Source organism: Neopelma chrysocephalum, unplaced genomic scaffold (assembly GCF_003984885.1).
Source record: "Neopelma chrysocephalum unplaced genomic scaffold, ASM398488v2 Primary Assembly neopelma1_42, whole genome shotgun sequence".
Lineage (NCBI taxonomy): Eukaryota > Metazoa > Chordata > Aves > Passeriformes > Pipridae > Neopelma > Neopelma chrysocephalum.
The window spans coordinates 1,648,251-1,667,731 of record NW_020897700.1 but is presented as its reverse complement, the minus strand read 5'-3'; the positions used below and the strand labels follow the sequence as shown (position 1 = coordinate 1,667,731).

Here is a 19,481-nt window from a genome sequence, read left to right as displayed (position 1 = left end):
AAAGTAAGGGCAAAGATATTGTAATATGTATTAAAAATTACCCTCTTGTAAACTTTTTTTTGGTGTCTTTCATTGTATGCTCTTTTTTTCTTGTAGAAATAAAGAACAACAGCAATATAATGGTAAAATATCATCCTAAATTCTGGACAGAGGGAATTTATCAGTGTTGTAGACAGACAGAAAAATTAGCTCCTGGCTGTGAAAAATACAATCTTTTTGAAAACAGTAAGTACAAGTGTCTTTATATGAAATTGCTCTGGCATATTTTTCTGCTTTTTTATATGATACTGTCATCACACCTGAATGACCTGGATATTAGCCAAATTTATAGAGGAGATTCAATCATTGATACTGTGCAGAAAGTAAGTCAAAATGTTTGTTTCATTTCCAAGTATTTTGTAAAAAATAGAAAACCCAGCAAAATGTCCTTGCAAAAAAAAAATGTTTACAGAAAGTTGAAAGGAATCATTGAGGTTGCTGCATTTCACTTGATTTGTTTCTTCCATTTAAAACTTATTTGACCAAATGTTTATCTCAGACTGAGGATAAAACCTAATGGTAGAAAAGATTCAGCCAGAAATCTTGTCAGCTCTTCGGTTATTTATTAAAACTTCTATTTACCCATGTGAAAGAATAATACTTGTATTACATTCAGTGTTACTACACCAGGCTAAAAACAATACAAGAAGGTTTAATGGTTTTACAGACACAGGACTGAATTTTCTCAGAGGTCTGTAAACGTCCCTCTGCTCAGAGGTTTGTAAATGTCCCAGTATTACCCAGGATGAACTGTGACTTCTGTAGGCATGTGCATCTTCCAGCATCCAAATTGCAGGTTCTGGTTATTCAACAATGGATGCTCCTGCATGCATTGCTGTAGCACTGCAATATTGTCCTACAGAGGATATAGTAATTATTTTGTCCTTGGTTTAAGGAAAATTCCATGGTAGGAAAAGAAATTGAGCCATTGCTTATCTCCCAGTTAAATCAGTGGCGCTCAATGATTTCTTATTGTCAGCGCCTTAAATGGTAGTGGTGGGGACCTGTGGATTTAGTTGCAGTAAAAGACTAAAGAATAAACAGAGGCTTGTGGCTGTTCTTATTCAGCAAAATGTAAAGCATGACATACAGCTCAACCTTGTATTTGGTGAAAAAAGCAGTGCAGGAGAAAAATACTTCTGGATCAGAGAGATGTAATAAAAAATTGCATACAATTGTTATGCCTTATTTAGCAAAGCAGGGGTCAGGGGGCATATTATTTTTTTAGAAGAACAGTTCGGGGCTCTCTGTGGCATGCTCTGGTGTGGCACAGACTTTGCTGAATCTGTAGTGAATGCAACCTGCTGGCTCATTTAGGATGTTTTTACAAGAATATTGAATCATTTTTCCTCTTGCTTAATTGGAGTTGTCTTTGCTTTTCTAAGCCATCCTGGAGGCTTGTGGAGGTATTAAAACCTTATCTGAAATTTAAACCTTTTACTTAATTTTAAAATTTATAGCTAAATGGATAGACATAAATCCTCTTCTGTGCTTTGTTTCTAGATGTAATGAGATTGTCCTCTCCAATGCCAGAAAAAAGTGTGGTAGGTAGAGTCTTTAAAATATTGAATAGATAATTGCTGCTTTTTGAAACTGTGCTTAAATTTCTTGAGATTCTTTCCATATCCTGGAGCGAAGGTCTCTTTCTGTACACATCAGTAGGTATCATGCTCTGTCACAGGGTGAAAAAAATCCCATTGAAATTTAGCTGTATCTGTACTGCTGGTGGAAGATGTGGCCAAAAAGCAAATGCCAGCCAGCTTTGCCCTTTACTGGCATCTGCGGAGCTGCAGCACGAACCAGCCCCATGGTACCACCCACCCACATGATTTACTGCCATGCACCCAGCTGCCTCCTTGGGCCACCACAGCTCCCTCCTGGGACAACTCAGGGATAGCCCAGCTTTTGCCTCCAGGATGCACTGGTGTGATGGTAAAGGTGGGTGAGGTGGAAAAATGGAGCAGAGTGGGATGATAATAATGTTGTGTTGTTTTCAGCGAAGGCCTCCACCACCTGTTCCTCCAGTTGAAGAAAATGGCAATGAAGAGGAGGAGATAGTGGTAGCAATGTATGACTTTGAGCCTACAGAACATCATGATTTAAGATTAGAAAAAGGTGAAGAATATACAGTGATTGAGAAGAACGACATTCATTGGTGGAGGGCGAGAGACAAATATGGGTAAACACGAGTTCCTTATTCTTTTTTATAAAGTTCATAAGGCTATTTCCATGTTGTAGTAGTTCATATTGACTATGTGTCAATAAATAACTGCACTTTGGACCCCAGCCCTGAAATCTCATCCATATATTCCCACACAAAAACCAATTTTAAAAAGTGCGGTACTCGATAGGTTTTGGGGCCTGCGTGCAAAGTCAGTTGCAGAACTGGATGCTTTTCCAGTTATGTTTTCTATCTGACTTTATGGTTTCCCAATTAAGGCACCAGCCATCCTGTAAAACCTTGCTAGACTGGTACAGTGCTCCTGCTTCCCTGAGGACCATCTCATTAGGGAGCAATACGGTTAACACTCTGCTCAGCAGGCTCTGACTTCCAGACTTGAATAATCATCATCATTTTATTTAATAGCTGTATCTTTAGAGACAATCTTTGAATTAGTTGAGAGAGAGTTGCAATTGTAATGACTACAACTTTACATTCCCTGAATTAAAATTTTTCCCTGTGGTTTTAAAGATGAAAGTTTTCATGCTTCAATATGTATCAGGTTCCTGTTGCCATATGATACAGGTAATTATGAGTTATCAGCCTGTGGCAGGCTCCAAAACGTACTTCCCGTGACTGACTGGGACTTCTGAGTGCAGAAGTGACAGAGCAGCAGAGGGTTACTCTCCTTCACCCTTTCTGCTGGTTTTGTTGGATGCTTCTGCTGCCCATGTCACTTCTCTGGGGTGCTGAAAGTGAATGTGGAAATGCTGCTGTGGAAAATTAGTTCCTCCATAATCAGTAGTAGAGTGGATGGGTCAGTAATATATAAATTGTATTGAGAGACCTCTGGTAATTAGCAGAATGAAACACTGTCTTCTAGGCATGCAATTTTAAATTTTTTCACTCAGATTATGTATTATATATCTTTTTAGAAAACAAGGATATATTCCAAGCAACTATGTAACAGAAAAGAAGTCCAACAACCTTGATCAATATGAGTAAGTGAATATTTGCATTAAAATTTGGAATGTCATAAAATCAAACCCATACTTCAGGAATGACAATGTATTTTTAACATTTTGGAAGCAATTGTTTACATATGATAGAACTTAGAGATTAAACTTAAACAATTGAAATAGGCATATATTTTTTTGAGATTCTCCTCATTGATTATGTTGTGATTTTTAATGTAAGATCAAGTCAATGAGATGGCCATCAGGCATGTAGTACTTAGGTTATCACTGTTAAAGCAAAGAAAGCCCTCCTAATTCTCTGGTAGAGAAAGGAAAACTTTAAAGGAAATTCACCCATTGTAAGTGTGCTGAATGTTGTTTTAATATTAAAGTGACATCTCTATCCAAAGTCTGTGGCAGTAAGATAGTAGAGCAGAAAACAGTGAAAATCATTCAAAGTAAACATAACCAATTTTGGAAGGCAGCTCAAATTTTCAAGAAAATATATAATATGGTGCATTTTAAGTCTCTGTGTATGTACTTAACAGCTATAGATGTCTAGCTTTTTAAAAAAAATGCTTTTCCCAATTGATGTTTAATCATGGAACACTTACTTAAGAACATCTAGATAAAATTTAACACCAAAGTATCTGAGCCTGTTATTCTTGATATTCAAATATCAGTACAGCATAAACTGTTGTGCCTGAGAACTTATGACATATTTAATAACTTGTAGATAAAATGGAGCTGTAAGAAAATAATAATTAAAACCAGTTTAGAAAACTACATTAGTAGCTCCAGAACTCTCAGCTACATATGGCTCCTACTGCTGTGTTTTGACAGAAGGTGAAATTTTGTCTGGGATTTTGCCCTCAGCTTCACTAGAGGGAATTCTTTGTTGCTTTCTCATCTTAGAGGCTCTTGATAAGACCTCTGCTCTGCTCTAGGCTGGGCTTCAGGGCTAGCAGAAAGGGAAGGAAGGAACTGGGCTGCCTTATCTGGTCCAACCACTTTGTGCTTTTACCAACTTGGGGCCGTAATTCTGAGTCACCGCGCAATCCAGGGAGCATTACTCCAGGTCATCTACCAACTGCAAGAAACCACTATCTCCGGAACAGGCAGAATCTGATTAAAGGCTGCTGTCCACTTCCCTGCTCAGTTACCACTGTGACAGCATAGCTCAAAACAGTTGCACCACACCATTTGTGAGCTGCCTGTTTTTCCTTTTTTTAATATTCTCTGCGACTGGCTGACATGTTGGTGCTTCTGTGGCTGCTTTAACCTGCCCATCCAGCACAGAGCTCAGGGATGTGTAACTGTGACACTTAATTTCAGCCTCCTCTTTGCTAGGTGGGTTCTCCCTGGAAGCCCACAACCATGGGGTTATTGAATGACATAGCAGTCTAGCAGCCAGCTCCACAGGTGGCTTGACCTACTGCCATCAGCCTGTGAATGTTTAAAAAATGTTTTTTCTGAAAACGTGTATCAGTTACCTGAGTTTTGTTGGCTTCTGTGGGATCTCTCTGGATTTGTTTCAGGGCATTTTTATGGGATAACTGCACAGTGTAATAGACACTGATTTTTACACATTGTCAGAAGTTGAATTCTTGATCTTCATTAATCATAAAATTACTGAATCTGTAGCTTCATAATACTTTGCTAGAAGCTTTTATGTAAATCATGCACCTTGGAGAAGTTTTATTTACTGACATTGTGTTGCAGATGGTACAGCCGAAACCTGAACAGAAGCAAGGCAGAACAGCTCCTCAGAAATGAGGTGAGCACAGCAACCTTGCAGTATCAGCTGTGTATTTTGCTTCAAGTAGCTTCTTTTGTTAAAGCAGAGGCTTATTTTGGCAAGTGCATATCCTAGAACAAGTAAAAAAGTCATGTAGCTTAAAAGCAGTTTTACAAAACCGTCAATGTGCATGTGTTTCAGGATAAAGAAGGTGGTTTTGTGGTGAGAGACTCCAGTCAGCCTGGCCTGTATACAGTTTCCCTTTATACAAAATTTGGAGGGTGAGTTTCTGTTCTGCTCTGCATACCTTGTCTTGCCCGAATCTATTTGTATCTGTATCTAAATCCATTGGATGGGGGAAAGCCCAGGAAAGAACTCAATAAAGAAACAAGGGCTGATGTGATAGAAAAGATGGGTGATTAAAATGAAATTCTTGACTCCATAGTTAGGCCACATTTGTTTTAAACCAGAGGAGACCTAAACCCCTACCCAGAGAAGGAAGTTTTTCTCTCTCACCCCATTTGGTCTTTTCCCTCCTTCCAGCCCGTGTTTGTGTCAGGTGTGTGAGCTGGACTGGGGAGGTTGCCAGGCTGAAAATTAACCTGTTCTGGGTTAATCTTCAACTTGGTTTGAGCATTGAGATGAAGGCGACTCACCAGTGCATGGGATGTTTGACATTCAAGCTGTTCTCAAAGTGTGTGACATTGGGCATCTCTGTGGGCCCTTTCAGTTTCGTTTTCCTAGTCAATGTGCTCAATGACAATGTATTATTATTAATTTATATTATTGTTATTATTTTTCCAGGGAAGGTTCATCAGGAGTAAGACACTATCATATAAAAGAAACAGTAACATCCCCAAAGCAGTACTACCTGGCAGAAAAACATCTCTTTAACTCCATTCCAGACATAATTGAGTATCATCAACATAATGCAGCAGGTAGATGGACTGGATTTTTCTGTCTCTTAGGGTTGATTTGAAAAGGAGAGTGAGGCATTTTAGGGTTTTAATGAAAAATTTTAGGTTTTTATAGATCCTTCTTTTCCAGGGAAGTCATGGAACACTGCATTTTCACATTATTTCAATGCAGGCAATCATTTGAAAGGTTTTATGTAAAGGGGGGTGTGTGTATATATATATATATATATATATATATAAAATGTATAGATATGTTACTGTCCCCAGAGTAATAGAAGAATACTGTATCAAGTCAGGAATTATTCACTTAGCCCCATATAGTGCCTTTATCAGCTCCCTGTAACCCACAGCAGATATGGACAGGGATGGTACTTCCCCAAAATACTCTCCAGGCACTTGATTTTTACCTGCTGGCTGCTGCCACTTAGAATGATCTAACCTTCCTATATAGCAAATAGATGGGGAGAACAGTAACGTGTTGTTCAAGAAATCCCTATTTCATTTCAGATCTATAGCTGATGGCTGATGCTGGTGTATGCCCACTGTATAATGGAAGAGTTTAGTAATCAAGGCACATATACTGATACAGTATTTTTTTTCAAGTCCAGTCTGTGTATAAATTTTCCTCACGACCTATGGTTTCCAGATCTTTACATCAAACTCTGATGGCCCAGCATTTCCTGATGATATTCTGGAAAATACCTTTTTGAAAATATGCTGCAAAAATACAAGTCCACTTTTCATTTACTATAAATTATTTTTCTACATATTTTTAATTGCTTCATTCCTTTTGTCATGTCAAGTTTTGAAAATATATTTAGGAGAATATTCAGCTAATTCAACATGCGATATATAAAATCCCTATGTGAAACGTGGGATTTATATGTCTGAAAGAAAAATGATCAAGTAACATTGTGCATTTTAGATAATCTTTCTGATTTGCTTTATGAAAGATGTTCTCAGCCTTTTTTGGTGCCAGCATAACTGTAAAGCACAAATATGTATGCATATATCCATATCCATCTCTCACCAGTAAAGAAGGTGCAACAAGTTAGATGTAGTGAGGGCTTGTGTAATTCTCACAGCCACATAGAATCAAGACAATGCAATAACAGAAAACATAGTCAAAGCTGTATATAACAATAAGCTGGCTGTTAATCAGTGTTGGAGTCTGCAGTGAACAAGTGGCTGAGTTGCTGCCTGGCACTATTTCAGAACTAAACTGTGTCTTATCATTGAACCTCAGGTCTTGTTACCAGGCTGCGTTACCCAGTGACCCCAAAGAAGACGACAGCACCAACAACGGCAGGATTCAGCTATGGTGATTGCGTGTTGTGTTCATCTATACATATATTTTCTAATGATTTTATGTTAAGATTTTCTATGATTTTATGTTAAGATGCTAAAATATTTTCTAAACATTTTGAAAAGGTCCAATTCTGTACTGTGATTGGCTGTACTAACTTACACTGGTCCAGGTGTATCTTTGAGCCCTTGCATGGAGTATCAGTATGCAAAGGCACCACAGCTGGTTGTAGGTGTGTGGTGCCAAGGGCAGCAGTGAGGAGAGGCAGAGCGTGTCACTGGCGCTCCAGGGGAATTCGGTATTTTCCTCCATGCTTTTGTGGATACCTTGAGTTCTGTCTGATTAAAGAGCTGTGCCTTTACTTCCTTCATTAGCCACCAGACTTCTGACTCTGTCTTGGACCTTTGATCTTTGTGGAGGGGTTAATTTTTTAAAATGTAAGTTTGCAGTAAATGTGCCACATCAGATGTGAGCAGCTTCTACACATTGTGAGCAGCTTCTACACATTGGCACAATTTTCTATGGTGGCAGCTTGTTGAAATCGACTGAAAATATCAGAATGTAATTGCTGGCCTTGGGAAAATTAGAATTTTGACTTCTATGTTGGTCAGAAGTTGCTTAAATGTGATGTCTACCTAAAAGTTTGTTTGTTTTGTGAGGTATAGGAGTGTTTGGTTTTCAAGTTAATTCTAAAGCGTTCTCCCTAAAATCCTTAATTTGCTGCTAATCCAGTTTCCTCTTCCTTATCACCTACCAGCTCCTTAGCTGTTCCTTGGTTTTTTTTTTTTAGAAAAATGGGAAATTAATCCCTCGGAACTGACTTTCATGAGAGAACTGGGGAGTGGTCTGTTCGGAGTAGTGCGCCTTGGGAAATGGAGGGCACAGTATAAAGTGGCCATCAAGGCAATACGGGAAGGGGCAATGTATGAAGAGGATTTCATTGAAGAAGCCAAAGTAATGATGTGAGTTGTGTGCTTGGCACTTTTATTTCCAGTTCTGGGTCTCTAATGCCAGATACTGATTATAAACAAAACACTTGGGGTAGGTGGTATTTTTGCAGTTTTGTGGAGTGGAGAGCTAGCACTGTGTGAAGGAAGTAATAGTGACATGATCTCAATCTTTTCAGGAAGTTAACACATCCTAAATTAGTTCAGCTGTATGGTGTGTGCACACAACAGAGACCCATTTACATCGTGACTGAGTTCATGGAGCATGGCTGCCTTCTCAATTACCTGAGACAAAAACGGGGAGTTTTGAGTAAAGACATCCTGCTCACTATGTGCCAAGATGTATGTGAGGGAATGGAGTACTTGGAGAGAAACAGCTTTATCCACAGAGACCTGGTAACATCCCATTAAGCAATATACTCCTCTTTGAAATTTTTATTTTTGAACTTAACTATTTCTTTTTGAAACAGCCTGTTTGTAAACAACTACTTTTGTTCTTGCAGAAAGTTCTAAGTGGCCGAAGTTGGCTCTTTAGGGTCTAAGCAAGTCTCTGAAACTGCTCTGTACAGAAAATGATGAGACATTTTTCTCTCCCAAGAAAATGGAATAAAATCTGTCTGAAATTTTTATAAAGACTTAGTAGCTATTTGTGCTAATGTAATAGCCTCTGTTCTGTACTGGTGCCATTTTCACCACTCATGAATCCCTTGAGGTAATAAATTTTTTTCTGGTGATTTTTTATAAAATGGTCTAGTTGTCAAAATAGTACTATCAAGAGGAGATGCACATGTAGTTTTTATAATGAAAATACACCACTGGACTCGGTAAATTGTGAACTTGCAGTGAGGACAAAGATTGTTGTAATTTGTCTGCAAAAGACTGTAAGTTTTCATCCAACTCTAACCATTCCCTTTGCAGGCTGCCAGGAACTGCTTAGTGAGTGACTCAGGAGTGGTCAAAGTGTCAGATTTTGGAATGACAAGGTATGTCTGAGTGTGCCAACATATTTATGGGGATTTGGAAAAATTCATCTAACCCTTGTACTTAGCCCAAAGGCAACATAGGCTGAGCAAAATTATTTGCAAAAATGATTTTTTTGACCTCTCTAGGGAACAGCCTTTGGTGGTTTTTTTTCTTTTTCTTGATATCTTTAAAGCTTGTTTTTTCGGTGATCATGTGCTGATTTCCTTACTCATTTTAAAAAAGGCATATTAGAGCTTTTATCAGACAGCAGAAATAATGGTTAATCTGTATTTTGGTAAATGAATGTTAGTAAGAGGCTGTTCAGTGAGTTTCAGATCCTCTTGAGGTAGATGGTTCAGAGTTGCATTGTGCTAGCTGAAGGGCTGGGAGGTGTTGAGATCTGGAGGGGAGGCTAATTTCCTGCCCTTGTTGGCACCGGCGTGGGTGATGTGTCGGTGAGGCAGTGGTGGGGCAGCTCTTCCAAGAAAGGTGTTAAAGCACCATGGTTTGACCATACTCTTGGCTTTTGCCACCTCTCTGTGCTGCTGAGCTTGCACGTCCCCTGACATCTGAACTCACACTGACTGGCGAAAAAAAAGAACAAGAAATTTCTGCTTTTGCCTCATTTTCTCTCGTAATACAGATGTTTAAGTTGCAGGCAGCTTAGACCTGTGTAGCTAATAAATCACAAGAAAGGATTCTGAGGTAATATGAAAAATGAACTGTGTTTTGACTTAAGCCTTAGTACTGCCCCAGGGAAACTGTTTTTATCGTGTGATGCTAACAGTCATGGCCATTAGGTGGCAATGTGAGCTTCTAATATTCCAATCCAAAACTAAATTATAATTTCACAGAGCCACAGAATATTCTGAATTGGAAGGGATTCAGACAGGGATCATCGACTCCAGCTCTGAAGTGAATGGCCTTTAGGGGGATTGAACCCCTCACCTTGGTATTATTAGCACCATGCTCTAAGCAGATGAGCTCATCTCAGGGTTTTTTGCAGATTTGGAGGCTGACTGAAGGATATGTCTGCCTTTTTTTTTTTTTTTTTTAGGTATGTCCTTGATGACCAATACACAAGCTCTTCAGGGGCTAAATTTCCTGTGAAATGGTGCCCCCCAGAAGTTTTTAATTACAGTCGATTCAGCAGCAAGTCAGATGTCTGGTCGTTTGGTAAGAAATGTTTCATCATGGAGAGAAAGCATTAGTTTTATATTTTATCTATAGCAGTTAAGCTCCGGTTATTGGGAAGGAATCAGACAACAGAGAAGAAGCTGAGAGAAACCATTTGCTATGATTTTATGATCGGATAAAGTTCCACTGACACCTTTAGTACTGTTATTTATTAAAAACCATGCTACTAGAATAAGGCATTTTCAGTGATGACAAATGTGAACAGTTTCTAGAATATGAATCTCAAACTTTTTATCTATCAGAAATCCTAAGTCCAGGGCTCAAAATAAACACATATGTTTATAAAGTCATTTTCTTATTTTCTTTAATTTTTTTCCAGGTGTTTTAATGTGGGAAGTATTTACAGAAGGAAAAATGCCCTTTGAAAAAAGCTCCAACTATGAAGTGGTAACGATGGTTAGCCAAGGACATCGTTTGTATCGGCCCAAACTAGCCTCTAAGCCAGTGTATGAAATGATGATGATGTGCTGGCAGGAGGTATATACTTTTTAATTTTTTTGTCTTTGAATTGAAATAAAGGTTAATTTAGCAACAGTAGTTAATCTTCTCTAAAGCAGCATTCTGAGTGTATCCAACTCTCTGAGCTATTCGTGTGTTTATTCATAAGACAAAGATCTCCTCCTGGTTTGCAGATGAACTAGAACTGTGATAAGAAAAAACACTGAAGACATTTTTATGAAATAAATGAACTGTCAGATTAAGTATGCAAAGGCATTTAGTAACAAAATTAAATAATTGCTAAATCTATGCTGATTGCAATTAATAATAATAATAATAATGGCCCATCTTCGCGAACGAAGATTTGGGGAAAGGTCTTTTTACCTTTCCAGCCTGCGCAATGGATTTTTTAGGTGAGACACAGCCTGCGCTGAACTGAGCCCACCCTTTAATCCTAAGGTTCAGCTGCCGGGGCCAAGCAAGCTTGGACAATGGCAGTGAGGTCCTCAGGACGTAGGTTTTGTTTAGAGTGTCCTTCTCATAGATGGATGGCCTCACAGGGCTAACGACCTCCATCAGGCCAGGAGACCGGGGACTAGAACCCGTGGTCGCAGCAGTGAAAGTCCTGCACGCTAACCACTAGGCCACCAGGGGTCTCTGATTGCAATTATATCTGCATACAAATAGTGCTACCAAGAAAAAATAAGGTCAGAAAGGCCCAGAGGTGGAGAATCTGATTTTGTATTGCCTCAGTTTATTAGTCATTACAGAACCAAGTTAGAATGACTGAAAATATTTTTAAAGGAATGCTTCATTACCTGATTATGAATTCTGTAGGAAGTAAAGGTTAACTTGCAGTTGAATGTAAATACAAATTCCAACGTTTATAAGGAAAGATAAAAATATACTCTACTATTAATTTTCCTAACCCAGAAGGATACTGACTGTACAATTTTCACAGAAGTCAAAGGGGCAGCTAACTCAAATTTAATACTTTAGAAACTAAATTAGAATGGAACAGCTTTTGTAGTATTGAAACAGAAAAGCTCTAAGAAGATAGGTGCATTTAATGGGCTGTCTCTATTTTTGAGAGAGTAATCGAGGAAACCAAGAGTGTAGAAAGATACTTAATTCAACAAAGGCAAGTGCAGGGTCATGCACCTGAGGAAAAATAACTCCATGCACGAATACAGCTTGGGGACTGGACTGCTGGAAAGCAGCTCTGCAGAGAAGGACCTAGGTGTCCTGGTGGACAACAAGCTGTCCATGAGCCAGCAGTGGCCCTTGCAGCCAAGAAGACCAATGGGATCGTGAGTTACTTTCAGAAGGGTATTGCCAGCAGGTTAAGGGAGATGATCCTACCCCTCTACTCAGCCCTGGTGAGGCCACATCTGGAGTGCTGTGTCCAGTTCTGGGCTCCTCAGGGCAAGAGAGACATGGAGCTCCTGGAGCAGGTCCAGTGGAGTGTGACAAAGATGATTAAGAGACCGGTGCATCTCTCTTAAAAGGAAAGGCTGAGGGAGCTGAGACTGTTCAGTCTTGAGAAGAGACATCAGAGGGGACCTCATCAATGTCTATAAGTATCTGAAAGGAGGATACCAAGAGGATGGAGCCAGGCTCTGGTCAGTGGTGCCAAGCAAAAGGGCAAGAGGCAGTGAACAGAAACTGGTGCACAGGAACTTCCACCTGAATATGAGGAAGAACAACTTTACTGTGTGGGTGACCATGCACTGGAATAGTTTCCCCAGAGAGGTTGCAGAGTCTCCCTCACTAGAGATATTCAAGAGCCATCTGGACACAATCCTGTGCAATGTGCTCTAGGATGGCCCTGCTCGAGCAGGGAGGTTGGATCATAAGACCCCACTGTGGTCCCTTCCAACCTTATCCATTCTGTGATTTCTTTCCAGTTAGTCCTTGCCACAGGGTCAACTGTGGAAAAAATGCTCTTTTCAAATAATCAAGATGACATACTCTCTGACACTTGTCTTGGAGAAGGTGGTGCTGGAATAGAGAGCAATTACTTACCATACCAGCTGGTGGAGATCTAAAACTTACAAACCAGTTGGGCTATGCAGCAAAAAATACATTAAAAGTAACAGTGCCCTAGAGAGTTGTGGAATAACAGACATGTCTGTGGTTCAAAAAAGCTATTCAAAGGAGCAAGGAAACTACAGAGCATTACATTTAGTTTGTACTTGGTAACCAACTTGAAATGGAATAATAAATTAGCAGGAAAACAATGATAATTTATTGCTAATGCTTTTATTATTATTATTGGTAATGCTCTTTGAATGTATTTACAGGCTTATATGAACATCAACAAATTGGTTAAAAATTTGTTCATTTCAGAAAGGGTTATTAACATTAAAATCTAAGCAGTCATTATGTGGGACAGAAAGGATCTTTGCAAATCACCAACAGAGCATAAGTAATGGCAAGATTCTGTCAATCTTTCTTATGAAATATGACTAACTGTAGGTACCTCAGTCCTCATTTAATAAATTTATTAATGGTTTGCAGACTGAAATGAATACTGAGGCTTTAAAATTCATCAGGTGATACAAACCTAAATGTAACTAAATGGAGGAAAAGTGCAAGCTATCCAGGCACTCAGGAGATGTGAAATTAACTGTGTCAGGAAGGTCAGCTTCTAGGACTGTGGCAATACACTGAAGTAATCCCTTTGCTGACTGCAGGAGCAGCTAGACAGACAACACCGACCAGCTGGACGATGAAAGAAGAAGAATAAAATTCTAAACCAAACATATTGTGGTCCGAGCTATCAAGCCAGGCCAGATGTTTCTTTATCAGCACACGTACCACACATGCGCACGTGACTGCTTTTGGTCACAAAGAACAATCATGCCTCAAGCGGCTTTCCAGCTTGACCTTGTCTTTCTTTTCACACACACTAATCTTAGCTCTGGCTGGCTCAGGACCATAATATTTTTGCTTTAGTATTTTATTCTTCTTTTATCATCCAGATGGCCAGTGTTGTCTGTCTAGCTGCTTCTGCAGTCAGCGAAGAGATTACCTAAGTGTATTACCACAATCCTAGAATCATAGAACCATTCAGCTTGAAAAAGACATTTAAGAGCACCAAGTCCAACCATTAAACCAGCATTGCCAAGTCCACCATTAAACCATGTCCGTGAGTGCTACATCTACATGCCTTTTAAATACTTCCAGGGATGGTGATTCAATATTTAAATAAACAAAACAAACAGGATGATAAAACACATTGAGGAACTGTATGGAAAATAGAGTAAATGAAAGATACTTTTGTGTAAGTCTGTGACATGGTCTCATTTTGGCGGTCTAAAAATAAAATTGATATAAATGAGGCATCAGAGAATGGCACTCAAAGTTCTTAGGAGCATAAAAAACTTGCATAAAGAAAGATTGGAACTGTTCATTGGGGAAAGGTGGGGATGGGGAAGAAAAATAAAAAGGTGTAGAACTATGCAAAATAATAAACTATATGAAGAGTAGTCCAGAAAGACCTATTTATGCTTTTTCAAAGCATAAAGAAAAGGTGTTGCTTACTGAGATTAGGTGACAGATCCAAAATCCAGACAAGGAAATATTTTTGCATTTCATATCTAATGAAATGGTAAATTCATTGCCACAGAATGATATCATGACCAATATTTTATCAAAATCAACAGAACTTTATTGATTTCTGATCACAGCTGTGCATTGTTTTTATTTTTAGAAACCAGAGGGACGCCCAACTTTTGAAGAGTTGCTTCGTGCAATCATTGATATTGCAGAGGGGGAAGATGCTTTCTGAAGAAAGACAACAGCAGCATAAGCACAGAAAAAAAGCCACTTTCCAGAGATGGGGCTACATAATTTCTTTTAAAGAGCTTGATCCTGTAAGCTGCTGGATGTCGCTAAACAATGTGGGGAACCTGTAACAGCTAATCCACTCAAGCACAAAGGGGAGTTTTACATGATGTTGGGAAATGAGCACAGTGTCTTCAGCAATATTAACAATCTCTATATTTTCTCTGATAAGTCAGCATTGCTTAGCTGGCAAGTTGAACTCTTTATGGAGGGAGACAATGTGACCAAAGGTCAGGAGCCTCACTTGCATTTAGTGGGTTGGTTTCATGTACATACAGTCCATGTTTCTGAGTTTCTCTTTACACAGGCAGTAGTATTAGTAGTGATTTGCATGCTTAAAAATGGAAGGTATCTATAAATTACTATTTACTGACATTGAAAATTTTCCAGAGATTTTTCAGAAACATTATTTTTCTCAGTTGATGGGTGTTTTATGGCACATCAAGAAGACAAAACATGCCTCTTTCGTTTGCACATAGGAGGTTGTTGCCAGCACAGTCTTCAGTTTAGTGTAACACTCTAAAAGCCTTGCTTCAGAACTGAGCCGTGATATTCCAAAGTCATTCTAAGCTGTTTGGTCAAGCAGAGACCTCCCATGGTTAGTCTTGATGTTACTAATGAAAACTAAGTCCAAGACTCAGCACAACTGGCTGTCAGTGTACCATAATACCAAGTTTTGGATTAATTATAAAATAATTTATATGCTGTATGTAATGTAAATATATAAATTCAATGCATTTATTTATATAAAGTGGGGGGTTTGTCTTGAAATTTGACCTACCCTCACTTGAATACACAACTCTGTATGTGGGATTGTAAATGAAACAAAGTAAATTCTCAAGTGTGTTTAAGGAGAGCTCTTCTGTCTGTCATCTGTACATAGAGTGATCTAACCCTTCTGTTCATAACAAAAAAATGTCATACTACACGTGTGTAAATAAACTGAATGTTAACTATTGTTTGGGACCAATTAATTTGTAGCAAACAATTTACTGTCAGTACATCATAAGTCGAACTCATTGTTCACATGATTATAGTGTTATGATAGTCCATGTATGTATATATTTCTGTGTGTACACATACTCTATACTAAATACATAAATGGTAGAATGGATATATATTTGTGCTGGTTTAGAGGTAAACCAGCAGGGGAAATGAACTCAACTCAAAAGAGAGATTATAAGTCAGAATAACAATTTAATAAAATAATACAATAAGTACAATTATACAGACAAACAATTGGTTTTAACCCACAAACCCCAAATTTATAACCCAGCACCCTGGGGCATGAACAGAGTGGTGTTCTTTGGACCCCCTGAGGCCAAAGTAAAAGGAGAGGGGAAAACCTGTTGGAGAGAGTGCTGTTGCAGTCTGGTCAAGAGTGGTGATTGCAGTCCGGTCGAGAGTGATGGTTGCAGTCTGGTTGAAAAGTGGTGGTTGCAGTCCAGTCGAGAGTGGTGGTCTGCAGTTTGGATGAGAGCGGTGATCTGCAGTCTTCCTCTGGATCCCACGAGTGGTTAAAAAAGTTCCAAGACTCCAAGATTATATATTCTCCAGTTCAGGCAGGAATGCCCAGTACTTTCCTCAGGGCGAGGAGTTCCACAAAGGGTGTGAAGGAACAGGGAGACATCCTCCTATCTCGCAGGCCTCTTAACACCTAGTTTATAGCCTGAGGAGTCAGGCTGCTCTGGGCAGAGGGTGTAAATAGTCTATTGATACCAGTTTCTGGGAAATGGTATGGAAGGCTGTAGAATACACAGTTTTGGGTTCCCATACAGTGATGAACTGGTCCCAGCTGTTCTAACTAGGACAATATTTAAATTAATTTGGCCATGGTGAAATGTTAAGTGCAGAAATGCCTGAACTCTCTTTAGAAGTTACCTGCCATGTCCCCTCTGCTAGAAGCCAGTGTCTCCACAGCCTTGCTGAAGCCTGTTTCAGTTAATCTAACTTTGTGCAAGTGGATATGAGGAGTATTTACACTCCAGTTTTGCTGTAGCTACCTCCTGAGTAGCTCTATTACACTTTCTTTTTCTTTTGCTACTTGTACTCTTGTGCCATGTATAATAGGAAATATATTGCACAAAACCTTTTAAATTTCTTTTGCAAGTAGTCAGAGAGGAGTACGGTGGACTTTATTTCCAGTCAAATTATTAAAGGTAACTATAGTTAGCTTAATGCATTCTATCATTTTTGCATTTGAGTTTTTCTGTAATCAGTTTTGGAGACGCTTAAATCCCTTCACTGCTTTGCCTAAACCTTTATATTCAGAAGGAGAAAGCTGCCTCTCTCTTGGAAGAAGTGCTTTGTTTTTCTCACAGTATTCCATTGAAAAGTTACAGACTGTCAGAAAAGGTTTAAATGCCTATCTCTTTTTTCTTAATGACAAAGTCTCAGAAGATTATTCCAACTATGCAATCCAATCTGTCAAATTTTTGAGTCCAAACCATTCCCCAATCAATATTAACAGGACGTATTGTTAAGAGGGAAAATCTAGGGGTTTCTACATGTAGTAGAAAAAATGATGTGGAACATTTAATGTAAGCCAAGCTCATCTTTCTTTCCCTAACTACTCCTTTGAACCCCACTTTTACCATGGAGATCCTGCAAAGTATGGTGTTGCCAACACTTTCAACAATACATCATGAAGAATTTTACAGTAGTAAGTAATGTTCTCTTAAAACATAAATGAAGCATAGGAAAATCAGAAGATGAATAGTTTCCAATGAACCTTAAGCCTGTTTCTTTAAAATAATTAAATATTTATCATTACTTTGTATGATAAAACACACCCTAACTATGTGGACTTCTGGCAGTAGTTTTCTCAGTGGGGTGGGTGCTCTGAATCCAATATTTTCACCTGCTTTTTCACAGTATCTGAGGATAATTTCTGCCTACCTGCTTTTGGATTTGATACTTAGTTAGGATGTCAGGAAATCTGAGGGACCCAATTTATCAATGAATGCACTTTTTTAGTTGAATATAGCCTTAGGTGGCTAATTTTAGAAAGGATCAGAATGCCTTTGGAGGCAGCTGTCTTGCTGACTCCTGATGTATTCAAAGGCAGATTGAAATGTTGTACCATCCTTTCTTCTGGATGAGCTTGCTCACTCTTAAGGAACTTCAGTCCTTCCTCCCCTTCTTATTGTTACTGATTTTTTTCAAATGTTGGTGTCAAAAATCCATCTGGACAGAACCAAATGCTGTTATTTACATCTATTGTGGCTTTTATCCTTTTTTTAAAAGAAATACTTGAACCTATGATAACAGTTTAATAACTTTTTTTTTCCAGTAAAATGTTTGCTACTAGAAAGCAGACACTTTTTTCTCCTTCTAGGGCCCCCTTCTGGAGCTTTTTTTTTTTTTAATAAAAGGTAAGTAGGCATGGTCAAGCAATACTTGTGGTTTACCATGTTTCATATCAGAGCGAAGAGCTCAGCTTGGGCTGTTTCACAGGCAGAGCTCATGAAGAGAGGTTTCCATTTTCATTCGAATATAAACGGATAACCAGACATGATTCTTTCTACCTGTAAGTAAACTTGGCTGCATATTTTGATCTTGCAGTTTTGTTTTGTACAACAGCAGTGTACTTAGCAATTGAAGTATTTAAATATTGCCGTAAAAACATGAACCTGTTTTCTGCACTGCTAAGGTGATCTGTGTTCAGACTGCTTGTCTTGACTTTCAAAATTAATGCACAAATATTAATCCATTGTACGATGGATTCAACAAAGCAACTACTACTTTTACATACTGATGGATATTTCCACATACAGTTCTTAAAAGCACTAACTGCATAGACATGCATAAAAAGTTTGGTAGAACTAAAGCTCTCTTTCCTCCAGCACAGACTTAACTCACAGGAAAAACAAAGCCTCAGCTTGCACACGTGAAAAGCTGAAAGCTTGTATTTTAAATTGTTTTTAGAAGCAAACTGTATAGTGGCTTTCTATCAGATTATTGATTTTTCTAGTACTGTTGAAAACTGACAGACCAGATCAGGAGGCACACCATGTGTTACAGCAAAGATCTGGGTTTGATGGGTGAAGCTGAGTTTGTAGTATTGAACACAATTAACCTGCTGCTTCACCGCAAGAGCAAGAGTTTCTTGCAAAACATGCTAGAAGAGTGCAAGCCTTAGACATGGACTACAGCACTTTCAACGTTAGTAATGCTTAGAGAAACAGTGATTCAGAAAAGAAAAGTCAAGCCAAGAAACCTGTGAAATAATAAAATGATAAAATCCAAATTATAAAAATTGATCTCTAAACTTGTTGCTTTTATTTTTGATGCTACTTCTCCAAAGCTCCCAATTAGAGTGAGTTACTACTGAAGATTGTATGTATATAAGTATGTATATAAGTGTGGGAATTGGCCACATATACAGACAATGTTATCAACCCAAAGCATACTGTGGGTGTTGTGGGACTGTATCAGGCTAGGATGTGTTTTCACCATGCCTTCTCTCTTCTTATGGGACTAGCTTTCAGTTTCCTAAGCAAATGGCTGTTCCTGACAGCTGACCCATCTTTTTCTTCTTCCTCTAGCATCCCACCTGCTCTGTTGTGCACAGATAAATTTATATCCAGGAGTTTTAAGTTGGTTACCAAAATTTCAGCTGCAAATTTTTAGGCTAAGTATTTGTCAGGCTACTTTCAACACCAGTTTCCTAGTATTTTCACTTGAGCCACACGCTTCTCTTGCTATGATTTTTTTTCTTGTTTTGAAACTAAGCATGCTGATAGTTCTGATATGTGGCACTGTAATTCGATAGGCTGTCGTGGCTAGTGTTGGGATTCATATTTGCTTAACCTGTCACCAGGGAGATAATATGATCCTGTTTTATAAATGAGTGTCTTCCTCCTAAATTAGTCATTTCCAAAAAGAAAAAGATATGAGCAATGAACTGTGCTACATTTTTTGTTCCTCTGTTGAATTATTTGTAGATTTTAACTTCATCTGAGATTACA

At 38.6% G+C, this 19,481-nt stretch overlaps 2 protein-coding genes across 5 annotated transcripts in view; both read left to right on the top strand.

Annotated features, from left to right (window-relative positions):
* TEC (tec protein tyrosine kinase) overlaps positions 1-15,469 on the top strand; it is a 49,654-nt gene extending 34,185 nt beyond the window's left edge. For all 4 annotated transcript variants that reach the window (XM_027676331.1, XM_027676333.1, XM_027676332.1 and 1 more), the window contains 14 exons: positions 97-225; positions 1,543-1,583; positions 2,037-2,218; positions 3,136-3,201; positions 4,879-4,933; positions 5,096-5,175; positions 5,699-5,832; positions 7,058-7,132; positions 7,908-8,079; positions 8,244-8,460; positions 8,983-9,047; positions 10,085-10,203; positions 10,544-10,701; positions 14,378-15,469. In XM_027676331.1, the coding sequence (XP_027532132.1) occupies positions 97-225; positions 1,543-1,583; positions 2,037-2,218; positions 3,136-3,201; positions 4,879-4,933; positions 5,096-5,175; positions 5,699-5,832; positions 7,058-7,132; positions 7,908-8,079; positions 8,244-8,460; positions 8,983-9,047; positions 10,085-10,203; positions 10,544-10,701; positions 14,378-14,455 (1,571 nt within the window). In that variant the 3' untranslated portion in view covers positions 14,456-15,469. The remainder of the gene's footprint in view (positions 1-96; positions 226-1,542; positions 1,584-2,036; positions 2,219-3,135; positions 3,202-4,878; positions 4,934-5,095; positions 5,176-5,698; positions 5,833-7,057; positions 7,133-7,907; positions 8,080-8,243; positions 8,461-8,982; positions 9,048-10,084; positions 10,204-10,543; positions 10,702-14,377) is intronic.
* Positions 15,470-16,329: 860 nt separating this feature from the next.
* TXK (TXK tyrosine kinase) overlaps positions 16,330-19,481 on the top strand; it is an 11,845-nt gene continuing 8,693 nt past the window's right edge. The window contains 1 exon segment of the mRNA XM_027676852.1: positions 16,330-18,044. Within this exon segment, the coding sequence (XP_027532653.1) occupies positions 17,896-18,044 (149 nt within the window). The 5' untranslated portion in view covers positions 16,330-17,895.